The sequence below is a fragment of the Euprymna scolopes genome, chromosome 2 (genome assembly GCF_053919585.1).
Source record: "Euprymna scolopes isolate OS-2025 chromosome 2, ASM5391958v1, whole genome shotgun sequence".
In the NCBI taxonomy this organism is placed as follows: Eukaryota; Metazoa; Mollusca; class Cephalopoda; order Sepiida; family Sepiolidae; genus Euprymna; species Euprymna scolopes.
This window is the reverse complement of record NC_136483.1, coordinates 196,822,791-196,841,859: the sequence shown is the minus strand read 5'-3', so window position 1 is coordinate 196,841,859 and position 19,069 is coordinate 196,822,791. Positions and strand designations below refer to the sequence as shown.

General features: G+C 31.1%; 1 protein-coding gene across 2 annotated transcripts in view; it reads right to left on the bottom strand.

Annotated features, from left to right (window-relative positions):
• LOC145301352 (SMAD family member 3-like) overlaps positions 1-19,069 on the bottom strand; it is a 295,558-nt gene that overhangs the window by 178,041 nt on the left and 98,448 nt on the right. For both annotated transcript variants that reach the window (XM_080144568.1, XM_080144569.1), the window contains exon 2: positions 16,636-16,674. In XM_080144568.1, coding sequence (XP_080000694.1) covers positions 16,636-16,674 — 39 coding nt within the window. The remainder of the gene's footprint in view (positions 1-16,635; positions 16,675-19,069) is intronic.

Here is a 19,069-nt window from a genome sequence, read left to right as displayed (position 1 = left end):
CCGGACCACGCTGACACAAGACTATAATATAATTTGATAAAAGTATATAAAAATACATGTATATATATATACATATATATATATATATATGTATATATATATATGTATATATATATATATATATATATATATATATATATATATATATATATATATAGTATTAATAAAAGGTGAATTTATGCTATTATGTTTTCATTTTCTTATTTTCTTCAGTTTGTGTGTATCCACTACACCTCTGCATTGTATAGCCTTCTATAAATTTAAATTTCCATTATATACACACACCAAACAATGCTTCAAGCAAATTATCTGTTAATGTAAATTTCTATTTTCTTATGACATTCCAGTTTTCTGTTTCATTCATCCTAGCACGCACACACACACACACACACACACACACACACACACACACACACACACACACACACACCTTTCATTGTATTTTTTGTAAGCCTTCTCTGAGTTTTTTCACCATTTAGAAACCTTCTCATGAGTAAAGAATAAAAAATTAATAAAATTTGATCAGCACGCTCTCTCTGCAATTCAATTTGAAGGAATGAACTCAGCATCTCGCTAAAAAGGAATCCATCTTTCATTTCTAAATGATTTTAATTGTTTTTAACTCAATGATGTTTTAGTTTTATAATTAAGTACTTCATCATCAAACGTTTTCTGCACAGATTGTAGCTATATTTTATGTGCTAAAATTATGTTAAAAACGGAACTTTTCACACAAGGTTACAAAATTGGAAAATTCCATTTGAAGTTGAAGATTAGAATTAGGGTAACGTGTTCAGGAAGTTTTTGCACAGACAGTCTCCAGTCTCGTAGTGGATAAGCTGATAAAATTTTCCTCTTATTTCTGAACCATAAAGAAGAATGGTTATGTTTGGGACATTTGTTCCTTCTTCCCTATGAGTGATGGGTTTGAGAAAGACCCATATAATATTATGTATGTATAGTATTATGTATGCATAGTATTATGTATGTATAGTATTATGTATGTATAGTGTAAAAGAAAAAGAAAAAAAAAACAAATGAATTGTTACACCCCTGAATGATTGTGTGCTCTCATTAATTATTAATCACTTTTATAAAAACGAAAAAGACAATTATAACAAAAAGGAAGCGAACAACATCACAATGATGCATACTACTGCTACATGTTATTTACACAACATGAGTCCTGTTGTTTATATGATGAGTCGCTATTGGGATGATTTGCTAGAGTCAAAGAATTAGTCCACTGTAGTGCTACAATTTATTAACTGCCTCCAAGACACCCCACCTCTCTCTCTCTCTCTCTCTCTCTCTCCTTCAGTACATTGTTTAGCTGGCAGATTTATCTAGACATCCAAGAAAATACATTATAATGCCATCTGAGTAGTTTGCTGATTTTCTTTTTTTCTTTGCACCCTTCCGACATTCCTTCTAAACATACTAGATCAGCAATCGATTGGTTTATACTTTTGTATATGTTTTCTAGATTAATGACTGATCTCAGATTTAAAATCTGGTCACAAGTGCATTTCTAAAACTTTTGAGGTTTTTTTTTTAGTTCAATTTGAGATCAAACTTTAGAGTTAACAGTGTTTTAGAGTTAACATTATTTTTCAGTTTTAGAATTAACAGTGTTTTAGAATTAATAGTGTTTTAGAATTAATAGTGTTTTTTAGTGAAAGTATTTTTAGTTATGTGTTTTAAAGTTAACTGTTTAGAGTTGAACGTGTCTTCTTTGGACAAACAAAACTCAATCTTAGTTTAGCTCTGAACATTTTTGGATCTGAAATGTCACAAGTATTGAGTGTTGAGCTACCTAATAAATGTACTGCTTTAGATGAACAAAATGTATTAACACCCAAGATGAGAATAGCGGTTTGAATAAATCCAAGTTATTAATCCTCATCTCAAAAATTCAGAAACAAAATAAAATTAATCTGATTTGTTTTGCTCCATGTAAAATCCACCCAAATTCTAATTAAAGGAATCTTTAAATCAAACTTGTTAAAGCCTGCAACAATTAAACACGTTATCGTTTTTTTATTGTCATTATCAGATTATCAGCCTTTAATCTCATGGCCTTGTAAATAAAGACGGTGGGCAATTGGTAGTGTTTTGGGTTTTTTTTAACTGTCAGGCAAAAAAATAAAAACCTCATGGAAAATTTTTTTTTTTTTGTTTTCTATTTAAATGATTTTATTCCATACTTTTTTTTCTTCTTGGATTAAATTTTTTCTTTCAATAGATAAGAAAAATAGTATTAGTAGCAGATAGTTTAATATCCATTTTACATGCTGGCATGTGTTGGACAGCTTTTTTGTCCCCAAGATTATTTAGCAGAACAAGTAGTTTTAGTTTTATCTTTTATTTAGACAATTGTAAAAATTTTAAACCCCCAGCAAAAAATAAATAAATAAATAAATTAAAATAAAATGATTGTCAAACATACTTTTAAAAATAACATAATTTGGAGGTGGAAAGAATATATGTAAATAATGATAAATGCTTTTCAGTAAATAAAATTGTTTTTTTTTAAATTTTTTTTTTTTTACTTTATATTCTTTTCAAGTCTTGACATTGAACAAAAATCATGGTTGAAAATTATTTCTTTCAAACAAACTTGTCTTATTTATTCTTATCAATTCCTTATCAATTCCTTTCACATTTCTCTAGGCATTCTCCCACCAACTGATCAAACTAACTCAACTGTTCTGCATCTACAAACCCATGAACTCTCATTCTTTCAACATGGCCACACCATCAGCCAACTCTTCTGCATACATCTCTCTATACTGTCCAGATTAATCTTCCTCTCATGTCATCAACACTTAGATTCTAAGACTCACATTACACACCCATCGTATTTTCACATAATTTTTTTCTATATAAAATATACTCTAACTGGTCAGGTTTAACTGTTGTATATCATCTCCCTGCATACACATGCCTGATAGACTCCTGGTCCACAGTAGCAGCACCCTACTAGTTAGTAATGGTAAAAATTCCCGGAACTTATTCCATCCACTCCTAACTCTTACAATCACAACAGCCAGCACCATCTCCTCCCTGTGATCTAATGTTATTACCAAAATAACAAAACTCCTGAGCAACCTCAATTACCATCCAATGATACTTTCTTCTCGTCCGAGTTCTCATCAGTTTGTCTTACACTTGTTACACAAAAATTGGATATCATCTCTCAACTTACCCATAATTCCACTGCACTGTTTGTCCAAACTAATTCCTCAGAGAGAAAAGTGCCAAATAAGAAGAGACGTTGCGAGCCTATCTTTGTTTTATCATTATTCCCATGGCAGGTGCTCGTCTGAACTCCAATCTCTGGTCCCCCCCCTCGCCAATCTTTCACGAAAAACACCCGTCTAGCTGAATCCACTGTCAAAAATTTTCCCCACTCTTTATCTGTGCCTAAATCAAAACGTAGATTCCATGAACAAAGCTTCTTTCTTAGAACTGCATGCCTGTGGAACTCTGTTCCATCTGCCTGCTTCCCACCTGACTACAACTTGAATGTCTTCAAGTCCAACGTTAACAAATTCCTAATGAACTGCCCTCTTAAGTAAACACTTCATTAAATCTTCACACGTACTGTACTTGCAATAACCCTTATCCCTAAGTGGCTTCCGGGCCTTGATAAGTGGTGACCACCGTGTAAAAAAAAAAAAAAAAAAAAAAAAATAGGAAGCAAAACAATCACGAAGACACCTTACCCAGATCTCGTTAGTTATTATCCTAGCTTAGGTTCAATAGTTGGCATAAATCTAGCAACCTTAAAACCAGCAACAATTGTTGTCAAATGAAATATAGGTTGGTATGGTTCTAGGAGATGCACCCTCCAAATTATTACCTCCTCCTTCAAGAGAGAGTTGGTTTAGTTATTGTTGATCGCTTGAGCGGTCTCTACTGGAAAATATCAACAAATCCATTATTTTTGTACCTGAGTGTCCCCTCGGGGAACTGGTTTTGCCCACTATGCAGCTTTCGGAACTGATGCACTTCTACTTAAATTAACATGAAATCTTTCACTAAATGTGGTGTTCATTCAAACACAACTGAGCATTTCTGTACATTGCTTGGCCTTCAAAAATGCCTTAGCAACCATATCAGCATTCCTTGGTAGAAGTGGGTCTGGATATTAGCAATAAATGAACATTTTTTTAAAAGTAACAGCTGAGAAGATAAAAAAGTCATACCTACTCAAACTCTACCGAAACCTCTCACTACCTTATTTCTTATGCTTATCACCTTTGCCATTTAAAAGTCAGTGGCATATTCTAACAATTGTCTTATTCTTATTTATATTTAAAGTTTGGTGGAAGGCTGAATTGTCTTCGACTTGTTATAAATATCCAACACAAACACAGATCCAATGAATAATAATGCAACATTAATAAAGATGTCATCGAGATAAGTTCCCTGCGATCATAGTATAGGACATTTTTTTTAATTGCATCTTTGGACAGAGATATACAAAAAGAGTCACTGCAACTACAGTATAGATTATACCATTTTAGACATCTTTTAAACACACACACACACACACATATGCATGTACACATAAAGTTAGAATAGAAATAACTAAAAACTGGCCGGTTAACAAGAACTATAAGAAATTGTTTCTAAATTTTTGAGATGAGGATTTATAATGTGTATTATTTGGATTTTTCAGACTATTGTTCTCATCTTGAGTGTTATTTGCACAATATTTTGGTCGATGTAACCTCTGACCTTCTTCAGGTGTATCTGGTCAAACTCAGGAACTTTTCTGTCAAACATGAGAAGTTTTCTGTTAAATTCGGAAATCTACATGGAATTTTAAATGGAACCAACCCTTTAGTTAATCCACAAGGTTAGCATGCTTTCGTTTCATCAGCCATGAGTGGGAAGAAGTCCTAAGTAATTCACAATTGTATTTTCAGTGTCGCCCGCACTGAGGATTGAACCTTCAACCTCCAGAAAACTGTAACATCACAACTGAATCCAAGTAAAGTTGTTGAACCTACAGAGTTGAAATATGGAATCTATATTTCACTGAAACCATTACATCATTTTGCCAGCCATCTGGCTGAAATAAAAGTGTAGTATTTATTCTGGTCTCAGTCAGAGGTAGAGAAATCTGTCTAAGCTCTGACAATATTTTGATGCCAATCCAGTGTGACATTAAAAAGCAACCTCGTTCCTAACTTTATCCCAATAAGGAAAGTAAGTATTGTGACGTGGTAGCGCAACTAAGCTATAATGCGGGATAGCAGGAGAACCATTCTCTTCTTTTTGTTTCATTTATTCACTTTTATTTCATTCACTAACAAGCCATTTCTTCAGAATGCCAACGGTTTCAAAAATTCAAACTGGAAACAGTCCAACCAGGATCAACCCTACAACCTCTTCTGACTCAATACAATTCCATCCTATCATCTCTCTCTCTCTCTCTCTCTCTCTCTCTCTCTCTCTCCTTACACCCTCTTTCTTCCTGAAAGTAACAAGATAGAAAGAGAAACTAATTGAAGGAATGTTTTAGCACGAAAACCAAGCACGTGGTGAAAAGAAAAAGTCAGTCATTTGATACATTAACAGCTTCAAGTGAAGTTGTAAAGCGATTGCATCTCGCTAATTGCGTTGTTATGCAAATCAATGGTAACTATCCAAGTAGTAGTGTGTGCCTTAATCTACCCACAATGTTGGAACGAACAGAAAAGGGGCAACCCCCCCTTCCCATGCTTAGGTTATAAACCAAGATATATATATAATGGTATATGTATGAATGGAAAGACAATGATTGAGATAATGAAGCTGCCCACAGAATTTCCTATGTAGCATAAAAGGGTAAACTGAGTATAGATTCGACTGTCTTGTACAATGATGGAAAGAATTGATGTTGTATGGCACAAGGATAACAAACAAAGTGTCCTCATAGACGCAAAAGAAGAGATTATCTCACATGAGATAAAAGAACCAATCTTCCAATATTCCATGGAGAACTACTCATCAAAGAAGAGCCTACAAAAATATTTACTGGAAAAGTAAACAAGGCTAATCCTGCTGTAGGGAATAAAGTAAAGCAACTGATCTTCCACTATGCCATGAGGAACCGTCCATTGTAAGAAGACTCTGGAAACATTCACTAGAGAAATGAACTATGTTGATCTTGCTAAAAGGGATGTAAACCAAAGATTGGATTATACTCAAACTATATTATCGCGTATTGAAATTCTGAGAATCTTTGGAATTGGATTATTATTTCTTATGAATATTTTACATTTATCTGGATGCCTCATGTTTATATACATTTCTTATTAATTTTGGACTGGAGTAATCCTTTCTTATAGACAAAAGAGAAATTTAAATTTAATTACTAACTTCTTATGTTCAACCTTTCTTTGACCCATTGAGGACTGCATGATAAATTTTCTAGGAGAGATCAAACTTGTAATAAAATTATTTATATATATATATATATATATATATATATATATATATATATATATATATATATATAATCTGCAGTTGTCATGTTCTTTCTGTTTGCCATCCATATGCTTCACCCGATTATTTTATGACGTTGCTGATGTGAATCTCAAGACAACATGTCATATAGGCCGTTACATCTCACAGCCGACACAGTATTAAAAATAATTGTTTTATTAATATGTTACGAGAAGGTGGGGAGGTACTGTTAGTCATTAGATTTTGCACAAGGGAATATTGCCCCGAACAAAATCTCCCCATCCTTCATATTGTAACATGGGATGCTTGTCTGGGATAAATCCTAATATGGGACTCTCGATCGGAATGTATCATAACAGTATATATTTCATTGGATGCGATTAATCGAAAACAAGTTGCAATTTAATTTTTTAAGAGGGGGTGGTGGAGGAAAAGGCAGCAAAACATAGTATTACACTGGTCATCAACAAGACAATCAACGCCAACATCAGGGTCAACCTGTTTAACAGCAGCATCCAGCTGATGCTGCTCTACACATCAGAGATTTACCATCAGCCAGAACGTGATTGAATGCCACATAGCCAGCATCCTATTAGGCCATCAACAAGCAACAAGTGGTGGATGCTGTTGATAAGAAGAAATGTGTTAGAAAAACAAATGGATGCGCACAATGAAGTGGTTGCCTATCAAAACTCACACTCAGACGATCAGCAACCAAATGGCGTACATCGTTACAAGATCTGTGGTAGAATTGCATGGAGCGTGTTAGCAATGATCGAATAAACAGAAAATATTAATTCCTATAGAGACAATAGTGCCGATTTGACACCTGTATTCAAATATTAGTTTTCAGCATCCATTTTGAAATGTATATTTTTTGACAAGCGGCTGAACAGGTACTTTGGTCAGCTAAGAATGGCTAAAATGGTGGGCAGTAATAAAATGTACTCTCCCTAAAAAATTCTATTTTTAGGGACCACTGTCACATGACAGGATTTTAAATTAATCTGCCAATCACAAGAAATATTTGGGAAGCAGAAGTAAGGAGGACAAATAGGCATTACTCACTAGATTGTTAAGCCAATTTATCACATCACTGACATGTGCACGCACAACTTTGCATAATTTCTGCCCAAAGCTGGATTCGCCAAAATACAGTTTAAGCTGAGACACCAAAGGGATCAGATTTGATTTGTCTCACACCATAACTTATTCCGACTATAATATGCACATGCCAAGTTAACTTATTTACGTTCCTGTATTCGTATGTTTCAGTTAAATAAACATTTATTAGTATTATTGTTGCAAAGAACGTTTTAATGATTTTTCTTATTCAAGTAAGCCTCATCCAGACATGGCCAACGCAACCAAATTTCTATCTTCATCTCGACAACCAACCAACTCTACAAATCCATAAAACAATCGAAATTCTCTTAATTAGTGGACAACTCTCATCTGTGATTGCAAAGAATTAATCAGATTACATAAATGCTACGACTTTTTTCCAGCAAAATTTTTTGTTTCATATGAATTCTAACTAAAGTTGCTTTCTCTTATATTCTACCCCCCTCCCAAACAAAGTTTTAACTTTGTATTCATCGTTCTGTTTTATGGCATACTCTTGGTTTGTTTTCTTTTTGGAAAGGAGAGGTATCTCTCAAAATTATCAAAGACATTTTTCCATTTATTTATTTTTTTGTGGACTGTTACCCTCATCTTCATAGTTGTTGTTTCACCACATGTCGGCCAACTTATCCTCTGGCCTTCTTCAAGTGATTAACTGCGACGGGATAGGAATGCTGAGTCTCGTAACTGCATCCCCAATAATCACTGCCTTCCATAGTTGCTGTCTTACCATGTTTTGGCCAACTAAACTTCTGGTCTGCTTTTGGTAGGATTGAAACTGCTATCTTCAGGCAATGCTAACCTGGAACTATCTTTCCCTTTTAAGCTTTTAATTGTTTTGAATCAGACTAAAACATTTACAGGAACCTGATTTCAAATATATCAGATTAAGTATTGATAACTGACGTGTAGACAGACACACACAGTTGTTTTATATATAGAAATCTTCCCACACATTTTAGGCTTCTTTTCTCAATTCCTTCTACTTTTTCTGTCTCTAGCAATCACAAAGCTTGTGTCTAGTCAACACGAACAAAAAAAAAAAAAAACATAATATCATGTACTGATCCCCCCCTCTCTTATAGAGACATTTTTTTCCCCTACATGCAATTTCTTCTTGTTCTTCTCTTTGTCCATAAAATTCTCTTTTCATCCACACATTATCCATGTTGGCATCTGCCCATAAGTGACAGTCCTTCTATTTAGTTATAAAACACATCCATTTAAAAAATACACTATTAGACATTCCTGCTTGCTTTAAGAGGAACAATGAATCAATGTGGTCTGCCTGCCAGACTGTACATACAATAAAAAATTCAATGCATTGATTTCGAACATACAAGAGAAATACTTTTACAGCACAAGCGATATGAATTGTTTGAAAACACTTGCAGAAAACATGGTTGGATTGCAGAAAGGATTCTGAATATTATTAATGATTTTATGAATGATATTTTAAGGAGAGGTAGGTCACTCTGTATTAAAATTAATGAATGAGATAATTCCAATATTTTTCCTGATTCCGACACAATTACTGATTATGATTCTTTTAAAATCTTTAAATATTTAGCTATAGAGTTGTGTAACAGAGCGTGCATGGGTGCATGTGAAAATATCGGTAGCAGCCAGAGGATAGCTGGCTAGCAAAAATGTATGCGCAAGCTTGTGTCATAAGAAAAGAAGAGAAAAATACATCAGTTGGTTGAAAGAGAAGCGAAATGTGTGCCGGACACAATGGACGTGTAAAAACAAAGGTGAGAAAGCATTAGCAAGACCGGCACAAGGTGGTGAGGAGTAGAGATTTTTAAAAAGCACATGTTTGTTGGAGACGATTTTTGAAAAATAATGAAATGTGTTGTTTTGGAAGAACCACAAATAAATGCATTTCATTTGCATTTAAAAAGGTGAAACGTTGGATTTTTATTTTTTCTTGTTTTGTTTGTTCCTGCGACATTACAGTCGTTATTTTTAATTTATGAATAACAGTAAAATCCCATGTAATATGTGCATATATTTTGACAAACATAAAAATACATTTGTGCATAGGCGGGGTGGGGATGTTATGATCGATAGATTTTAGTTTTACTGTTAGTTTAAAATCAATTAATATTTATCATTTTATCATTAGCAATAGACAATTAAATCTTAAACTAAAACAAAACAAAAAACAATCAAAAGAATCTCTCTGACATTGGAAAATAGGCACCAATTTTTCCGATTTCAATACTCATTTGTATTCCTCCAAAAGTTCTGATTTTTCTGATTCCTGATTCTAATTAATCACCCCAATACTAATTTCAAAAACCATTTTAAATCGGAATCCAAATTCGTGAGTACATTACTGATCCCAATCCTGATTCTTTTCAAATCTCTCAATATTTAGCTATAGATTTTTTTATGTATTTTTTTATTTTTTCGGATTGCTGTAAAATCCCATGTAATATGTGTATATATTTTCACAAACGTAAAAATACATTTGTGCGTGTGGTAGGCTGGCTAGTATGGGTGTGTTATGATCTACAGATTCTAGTTTTACTGGCAGTTTAAAATCAATAAATGTGTATTGTTATATTACAAGTACCAGCAATGGACAATTAATTTCTTAACTAAAACAAACAATTTGAAAAAATCGTTTTTGGCATCGGAAAATAGATAAATTTTTCAGATTCTGATACTCCAGATTCACAATTAAGATTCTGAGTAATCGTCCAACACTAATTTAAATACTAATTTGAAAAATTATTCTAAACACTAATTTAAATACTAGTTTGAAAAATTATTCTATACACTAATTTAAATACTAGTTTAAAAATTATTCTACACACTAATTTAAATACTAGTTTAAAAATTATTCTCAACACAAATTTAAATACTAGTTCGAAAAATTATTCTAAACACTAATTTCAATACTAGTTTTAAAATAATTCTGAACACTAATTTAAATACTAGTTTGAAAAATTATTCGAAACACTAATTTCAATACTAGTTTGAAAAATTATTCTAAACACTAATTTCAATACTAGTTTGAAAAATTATTCTAAATGCTAATTTAAATACTAGTTTGAAAAATCATTCTGAACACTAATTTAAAAACTAATTTGAAAACATTTTCTGAACACTAATTAAAATACTAGTTTGAAAAATTATTCTCAATAAAATAATTTTAAAATGATGACGGGGAGACTTCTAAGAAACGAGAAGCATCCATTTCATCTGTGTGATAAGAGACATAATTGACTGTCAACGATTTACAAAAAGAGGCATGTTCTGGGAGGAAGTGTAACAGAGCCACTAAAATGTATGCAAATACGTCACAATGAGATCGAAGGAAGAGAAGGAAAAGAAAAGCGAAGAGGAAAAATAGCATGTGTTGACGCAGGAGGAGAAAATGATTATCAACATGGCAGTGTTTTTTTTAACCATGTGGCTGACGACAGGAACTTTTAAACAAGATGCAAATCCTCCAAATTTTTAAAAGATTTTCAAACTATATATAGTGAAACAAATTACTGACATAACAGCCGGTTATAGCTACAGACTAAGAAGCTGTTAATTGACCCAGAGTGGAAAATCAGAATGTAATCAGATTGTCACTGGCTTAGAAACTACATGTTAGATGGCTTGGTGTGGAAATGACCAGTAAAAAATGCTTTTTCTTTCAACTGGAAAAAAAAAGTTTGCATAGAATTTCTTTCTTTTGTTTCTTTGCAAGATTTTCATAGACAACGTCAGATTCAGGTAACATTACAGGAAGAGGTACTGCTCTCAAGAAAATAAAGGATAAAAACAAATCACCTGAAAACAACATTTAAAAACATTTTTTTTAAGTTTGATACAAGTATTAAATATGTAATCAAAAAGAAAAAAAAAACATTTTAAGTGTTAAGCTTGCACAAACACAGACCATAAAGAAAAAATCGTTAAAAACACATACGTAAAACTAAAGCAGACAAAAAGCAAACATGCAAAAGAGAAAAAAACATTTAAAAAACATTTGACTTTTATAGAAAAAAGGAGGAAAAAGAAAAAGATGACGAGAAGGATGTGGGGGCAGAGTAAGAGGATGGGAGGAGATAAGTAGGCAGTGAAGGGTGCAGGGGAGGGAGAGATAGATGTAGTTCAAACTTGAATCCATATTTGGTACAAATAAACAGCAGTATATGTCTGACTTGTCCACCAAGTCTCAATCATCTATGTCCAACAGTTTTTGTTTTATCATCATGCAATGATCGAAATGTGCACCACCTTTGCGTTGATCAATACAGAATGCTACCTATTGGTCGTTATGAAATCTTGACCAACCTTTTGTTGTAGGAGATGAACAGTGGTTTCTTTCAACATGATGGGGTAACTCTCCACACTTCAAATGACGCAGGGTTTCCGCTTTTTTTTTTTTTTTCTTTTTTTTCTTTCTTTGAAGATTGTAACGCTAGGTATGGGGCAGCCAAACCAGCTGCCAACATTCCTTTGCTTTTTATTGAAACCAACCGAGAGCTCTTTTTAGTATCCTCATTGTTCCCTTAAGTGCAATTGTCTGGATCTCTTTTGCACTTGGTTCACCAGGAATATTAGTTAGGCATTTGCCTGAATAGGCTTCACAAACATCAGAAATATAAATCTGTTTAAAAATGTCTAAAAGTTTATCTGTCAAGTGATTCCAAAAAAATTATGTCTATCAAAACAATCTTTAGACTATTTGAGAACGTAAAAGAAGGCTGTCACGGCCCAAATAAGTCGTATCTAGATGTACTCGCAATGCAAATGTGCATATTTGGAGCATATCATTAAACAGTGATAATACAAAGACTGTTGGAGATTCATCATTGTAACTTGGTGTGCAAGGCAGTCGAGTGTAAGCTGAAGAAATTTATTCGTACTAAATATGATTGAATTGCTGTTAATATGTGCATTTTTTTTGCAGTGAATGCAAATAAAAATTAAAAATTGAAATCTTTCAGCAAAATAAATTTCTCATCATTTTTAAAAAAAACATGATTTGACAAATTTCATGGAATTTTACAAGATGATCTATATATCTAGAAAATTGAGGATACTTATCAACCTATATACTCAACAAATTTTTTAAATTTAGTATATGGAGTATTTAGACATGTGGAAAACGTTTTAATCAGTTTTCATCTGTAAAAAAGGGTTGCTAAAGGGGTTAAAATTAAAAATTGGTATGTGGGAGTTATATTTTTATTTGTCAACTGTTTCACGAATGCGCATGTGTAAATGATTCACATGACAGATTACTTATGCTAAGAATAAGTAGGTTTGAAAACACTTTTTAAAGATCATATCAAGCTGGTCTAATGGTTATTGTACTTGATTTACTGTCGTTAAGTTTTGATCTCAGCTTGAGTATTTTTTTTACTTACAAAAAGGAAACTGTTTAGAGAAAGCATAATACTCGCATGCACACATCTCGGTTTCTTTCCTTTTTTTATTTTACTTCATTATTTTAAAGGAATTTAACATTACATTTCATACCTTCTCTATTCAGCATTAATTATATTATAATATTTATGCATATTTTAGGGCCGGGCAATGTTAGGTGGCCTGCTAGTGTTAATATGTTTCTGTTTTTAGCAAATTCATAAACATTGTTTGAAATAAAAACTGAATTCTAGTCAAGAATGTTAGCAACTGTTCAAATCAAGCTGGTATATAATTACTTATAACAAAAGAAATAATTATAAAAGATGACACCAAACGTCAATTGAAATTGCATTCATGAAATCATTAATAAAATTCACAATCCTTTTTGTAATTCAACCATATTTGCTACAAATAAACTGTTATCTATGCCTGACTTGTCCACTAAGTTTTCAATCATAGATGTCCAACAGGCTTTGTTTTATTTTATGATTTTTTTTTTTTTTTTTACACAGTGGTCCCCACTTATCAAGGCCCGGAAGCCACTCAGGGATAAGGGTTATTGCAAGTACATTACGTTAGTGTGGAGATTTGATAAAGTGTTTACTTAAGGGGGCGGTTCATTAGGAATTTGTTTACGTTGGACTTGAACACATCCAAGTTTTAGTCCGGTGGGAAGCAGGCAGACGGAACAGAGTTCTACAGGTGTGCAGTTCTAAGAAAGAAGCTTTGTTCATGGAATCTACGTTTTGATTTAGGCACAGATAAAGAGTGGGGGGAATTTTTCACAGTGGATTCGGCTAGACGGGTGTTTTTCGTGAAAGATTGGCGAGGGGGGACCAGAGATTGGAGTTCAGACGAGCACCTGCCATAGAAATAACGATAAAACAAGGATAGGCTCGCAACGTCTCTTCTGTGGGAGAGAGGTTGCAGGATAGAGAAAAGGGCATCCCCCACCAAGCCACGGAGTCTATTTTGTACTCTGTCAAGGCAGGATAGGCTATTTTTAGCAGCTCCTGCCCAGATATGGCAGCAGTATTCCATACTTAATTCAATATGCAGGGGACACTCTGATAATCATCTCATCAGAAAGAGGTGTGATCCTGAATGAGCTCCACACCGACCCCCCCCTCCCCCGGCCTCCCATATTTTTATCTGTATGGTTATTTCTATTTCTGAATTGAAGAACACTATCACATCCAAAATCAGCACAAAATGGATTGTAAATTTTGTTAATGATTCCATAGGTGATATTTTTGGCGATCATCCTGTATTAAAAGTTATTACATTAAAAGAAGTGATTATATAAAAAGTGATTACACTGAAAAAGTGATTACATTAAAAGTGATTACACTGAAAAAGTGATTACATTAAAAGTGATTACATTAAAAGTGATTACATTGAAGAAAGTGATTAAATAAACATGATTACACTGAAAAAGTATAAGTGAAAAAAGTGATTGTATTAAAAATGATTACATTAAAAGAAGTGATTCTATTAAAAATGATTACGTTGAAAAAAATGATTGCATTAAAAGAAATGATTGCATTAAAAGTAAGGGAGAAAAGAAAAGTTGTTCTAACTTGAAACGCAAATAGTCACACTATTATCGTCGGAAATGTTGAACGTAAAGAAAGAATACCTTTGTAATGGCAGGTGATTTAATAACCTCACCTGGTGATTACAGGTAAATCAAAAGTAGGAAGCCTAAATCTCATCTACTGTGTCAAAATATGATGACTCTGCAATATTTTTTTGTTTGTTTAATGCAAATAGTGCTCCAAATGTCTTGTATTATATATTTCAGACGTATAAAGGAAAGTAAGAGATAAGTACGCACAAAAAAAAGGTGGATTGGTTGTTCAATTTGAAATTTTATGTACACTCTAGCTGAGATCAAAAGATTACTATTTAAAACAGACCCAAAATCAGCTGGCCACATCTGTGTAGTTTACAAATATATAAGGAATATTGATTTGACTTGTATGAAAACAGGTGCAAATGATGACACATGGACTGTTTACATATTTAACCCCCCCCACCCCCACATATATGCTTGAAATCTTGAATCAAAATTGAGACATCATCTGTTAGTTTGTTTTATAGTAAAACAATTGGTTCAATTTGTTGATAATAATTTCAGTTGATTTTTTTCTTTTTAGAAAATGAGATGTGAATTCTGTTGCATTTTAATAGAGAATATTTTCCAATTTTAAAAAGAAAATCTGTCACAATTGTTTAATTCATTCTTAAAAGCATTAAATAATGATGAATATGAATCTTTCCAAGTCAATTGTTTCACTTAGAAGATGTTCAAAAGATTCTCATTAGGATAACATCTTTTAAGACTTTGCGTTAATGTCTTAATGTAATCTCATTGATTATTTAAAGTGAAATGAGTTTCAAGAGGGCTTCATTACTCCCAAACAACACTTTTGGTTAACTTAAAACCATGGTTTAGTAAAATAAGCATTACAAAGAGTAAACTATACAAAGTTCAATTGATTTTCGCAATAAACACAAAAGTAAAACAAATTGACTGAGAAAAGAAAAATTGACTGAGAAAAGAAAAATAAGCATTACAAAGAGTAAACTATATAAAGTTCAATTGATTTTCGCAATAAACACAAAAGTAAAACAAATTGACTGAGAAAAGAAAAATGGCTGATGTAAAAGGGAGGTAACTCCTAGTTTTATCTTTTTTTATTTAAAAAATAAAAATGGTAAAAAAAAAATTATTTAAAAAATAAAAATGGTAAAAAAAAATTATTTAAAAAATAAAAATGGTAAAAAAAAATTATTTAAAAAATAAAAATGGTAAAAAAAATTATTTAAAAAATAAAAATGGTAAAAAAAAATTATTTAAAAAATAAAAATGGTAAAAAAAATTATTTAAAAAATAAAAACAGTAAAATTTTCTTTTATTTCAAAAATAAAAAATGGTAAAATGCTTTTTATTTAAAAATTTTAAAAATCGTAAAGTTTTCTTTTATTTCAAAAATGGTAAAAAAAAATTTATTTCAAAAATAAACAATGGTAATTTTTTTCTTTTATTTGAAAAATAAACAATGGTAATTTCTTTATTTCAAAAATAAAAAATGGTAAAAAAAATTATTTCAAAAATAAAAAAAAGTAAAATTATTTTTGTCTTGCTTTTGATTATGTAACTTGTTTACATTCATATTAAAAGAAAATTTTCTTGTATTTTTTTTTAAACGAAAAAAAAAATTTGAAGTTATTGTCCTTTATTCACATCAGCAATCTTTCTTTTTTTCAAACATTTTATTCTGTTTTTAATGTTTAAAGTTTGTTTTTTGGCCTTGTTTGTGGTTTTTGTTTTTATTATTTATACATGGTTCTTACAAAAAAATAACTTGATTGGGACCAATGAAACCTTGCCAAATCAATTTCACTCGAAATAAATGTTAAGTAAAATAAAAATGAACGAAAAACCTTTTTTCTTCTATTAAAATCAAGAAAATTCACATACCAGAATATGGTTAGAAACTATGCAATTTCTTCTTTTTTTTGTGTGTGTGCGTGTGTTAAAATCAAGAAAATTCACATACCAGAATATGGTTAGAAACTATGCAATTTCTTTTTCTTTTTTCTTTTTTTAATAAATAAATAATTTTTGTCTATAAAGACCTTAAGAAATCCAGAACTTACCAGTAATTCTGAAAATGTTCAACCCCAGCCAAGCCGCCTCTGTAAATTAAAAGAAACTAATAAAAGACTTTGCAGCTTGGTAGAACTGAAAATGTTCAAGATGTGCATGATAATATCTTTGAGAATAATTAGAAAAATCTTCAGACTTTAATTCTTTTAAAGTATTTTTTTTTTCAGACAAAAAGAAGATTTTTTTTTTAATTTTATTTTAATTCTAGAAACAACTAAATTGACAACAAAAACTCAGTGTAGCAATCTTTATAAGGGAAGAAGAAATGTGACTGAAAAAAGAAGAAGCAGAAAAAAAGGTTTATAGATTTGTTTCTTCACTGAAACAAGAAAAACAAACAACAAAGTTGATTTTCATAAATTATACAAGGTGATTGAAAAATAACTCAGTAAAATTAAATGGTGATAATTTATTACTGAAATTTACTATAAGGTGGGGTGGGGGGTGGGGGCTCATAACTCCTTAACCCAGTCCTCAAATGTCATGAGCAATGTTTCTGATAAAAAATGAAGAAATGCTGTTTTGAGTGAGTTGTGTGTGGAAATTTTCAATCCCCTCGTAGTATTCATCATCATTCAACTGCTAATCTATTATTCTAAAGTGGTTTTGCCTGTATAAATAATGACTTATTATCAAAAATAAAACAAGTATTTTTGTAAAATAAATTGGTTTGATAAGTTAATAACAAATACTGCCATCCATATTGAAATCTCAACTAAACGCTATGCTATACACTTTCTTATTATTTGTTTCTTGTCAGAATTATATTATTGGTAATAAGATTGCAAGAATTATATTATTGGTAATAAGATTGTCAGAATTATATTATTGGTAATAAGATTGTAAGATTGTAAGAATTATATTATTGGTAATAAGATTGTCAGAATTATATTATTGGTAATAAGATTGTAAGAATTATATTATTGGTAATAAGATTGTAAGAATTATATCATTGGTAATAAGATTGTAAGAATTATATTATCGGTAATAAGATTGTAAGAATTATATTATTGGTAATAAGATTGTAAGAATTATATTATCGGTAATAAGATTGTAAGAATTATATTATTGGTAATAAGATTGTAAGAATTATATTGGTAATGAGATTGTAAGAATTATATTATTGGTAATAAGATTGTAAGAATTCTTAGTTTATTTTTAATCAGTTCACATTGGTAGAGTGGTAACGTCACCAGCTTTGAATGTTAGTTTTGCTTTCGATTTTGATTCTAGCTGATGGCATTCAAATACTTTTTTTTACTTTTAAAATCACGACTCTATAATAATATATACAAAATCTGGACAAATTAAAATATCATATTTAAGCATATGTTACGACCGGGCAAAGCCGGGCGACCACCACCACTAACTATTACTTAAATTTTATAATAATAAAGTTCCATTTCTCACTACTTAAGGAATCACCGATTTTAAAAAAAAAAAAAGAGGGGTTAAAATCAGAACTTTTTCAGACATTTTACTTTTTAATTGTAAATTATCTGATTAGAATTAAAATAAATATAAGTGAATTGAAATTTTAAGCATTGCATTTTTTTTTCAGTAAATCTCATTTTTTTGTTGCTTTCTTTTAATTATGTCAATCAGCAATAAAAACGATGGATTTTTTAATTGACAAAAAAGTTGATGTTGAGAAATAAATTGTTTTACAAATAAGAATTTAGAAATATTTTAGAAAAGATTCAATAAAAAATTTTTTCGATAAAACAAGAATTCTTTTTAAGTGAATAAAATAAGATTTTTCTACATAAGTTTATATTTTAGTTGGTTTACACATATTAAAATATTTTTTTTTTAATATCAAATATATAACCATTTTATTTTTTATTTTGTAATTAAGTTTTGGTAATTGTTAAGAATTTCCAACTGAAACAAAAGGGTAACAGAAATAGTCAACAAATAACTGTTACCAAATGCAAGAAAATTAATCTTTTATCTGTTTAGAGCTTTTAATGTTTTGGAACTGTTTTTAAGTATTTGTTTTACTTGATTTCCTATCACTATCAACGAGGCTTTAAAAAATGAAATTCAAGATGCCGTCATTTCTATAGTTAATCTGTACGACTCAATGTCATATGTTTAATATCTGGAAAATCCAAAATAAAAAAAAAAAATACAATTGTCGTAATCAGTCAAATATTTCATTTTTGACAGATGTGTATATTTTTTACTTACTGAAACTGTTTTTAAGTTTGTTTTTTTTATTTCCAAATACTTTCCACTATACCAAACAATACGATCTCATGTGGTTGCATATGGTGGACACGTTTTTCATAGCCTTGCAGATAACCATAGAAAATCAGATAAAACAAACACTTAAAAACAGTTCAAAAACTTAAACAGATCAATAGAAGATAAAATTTTCTTTCATTTGGTAGCAGTTATTTGTTAACTGTTTGTTTTTAT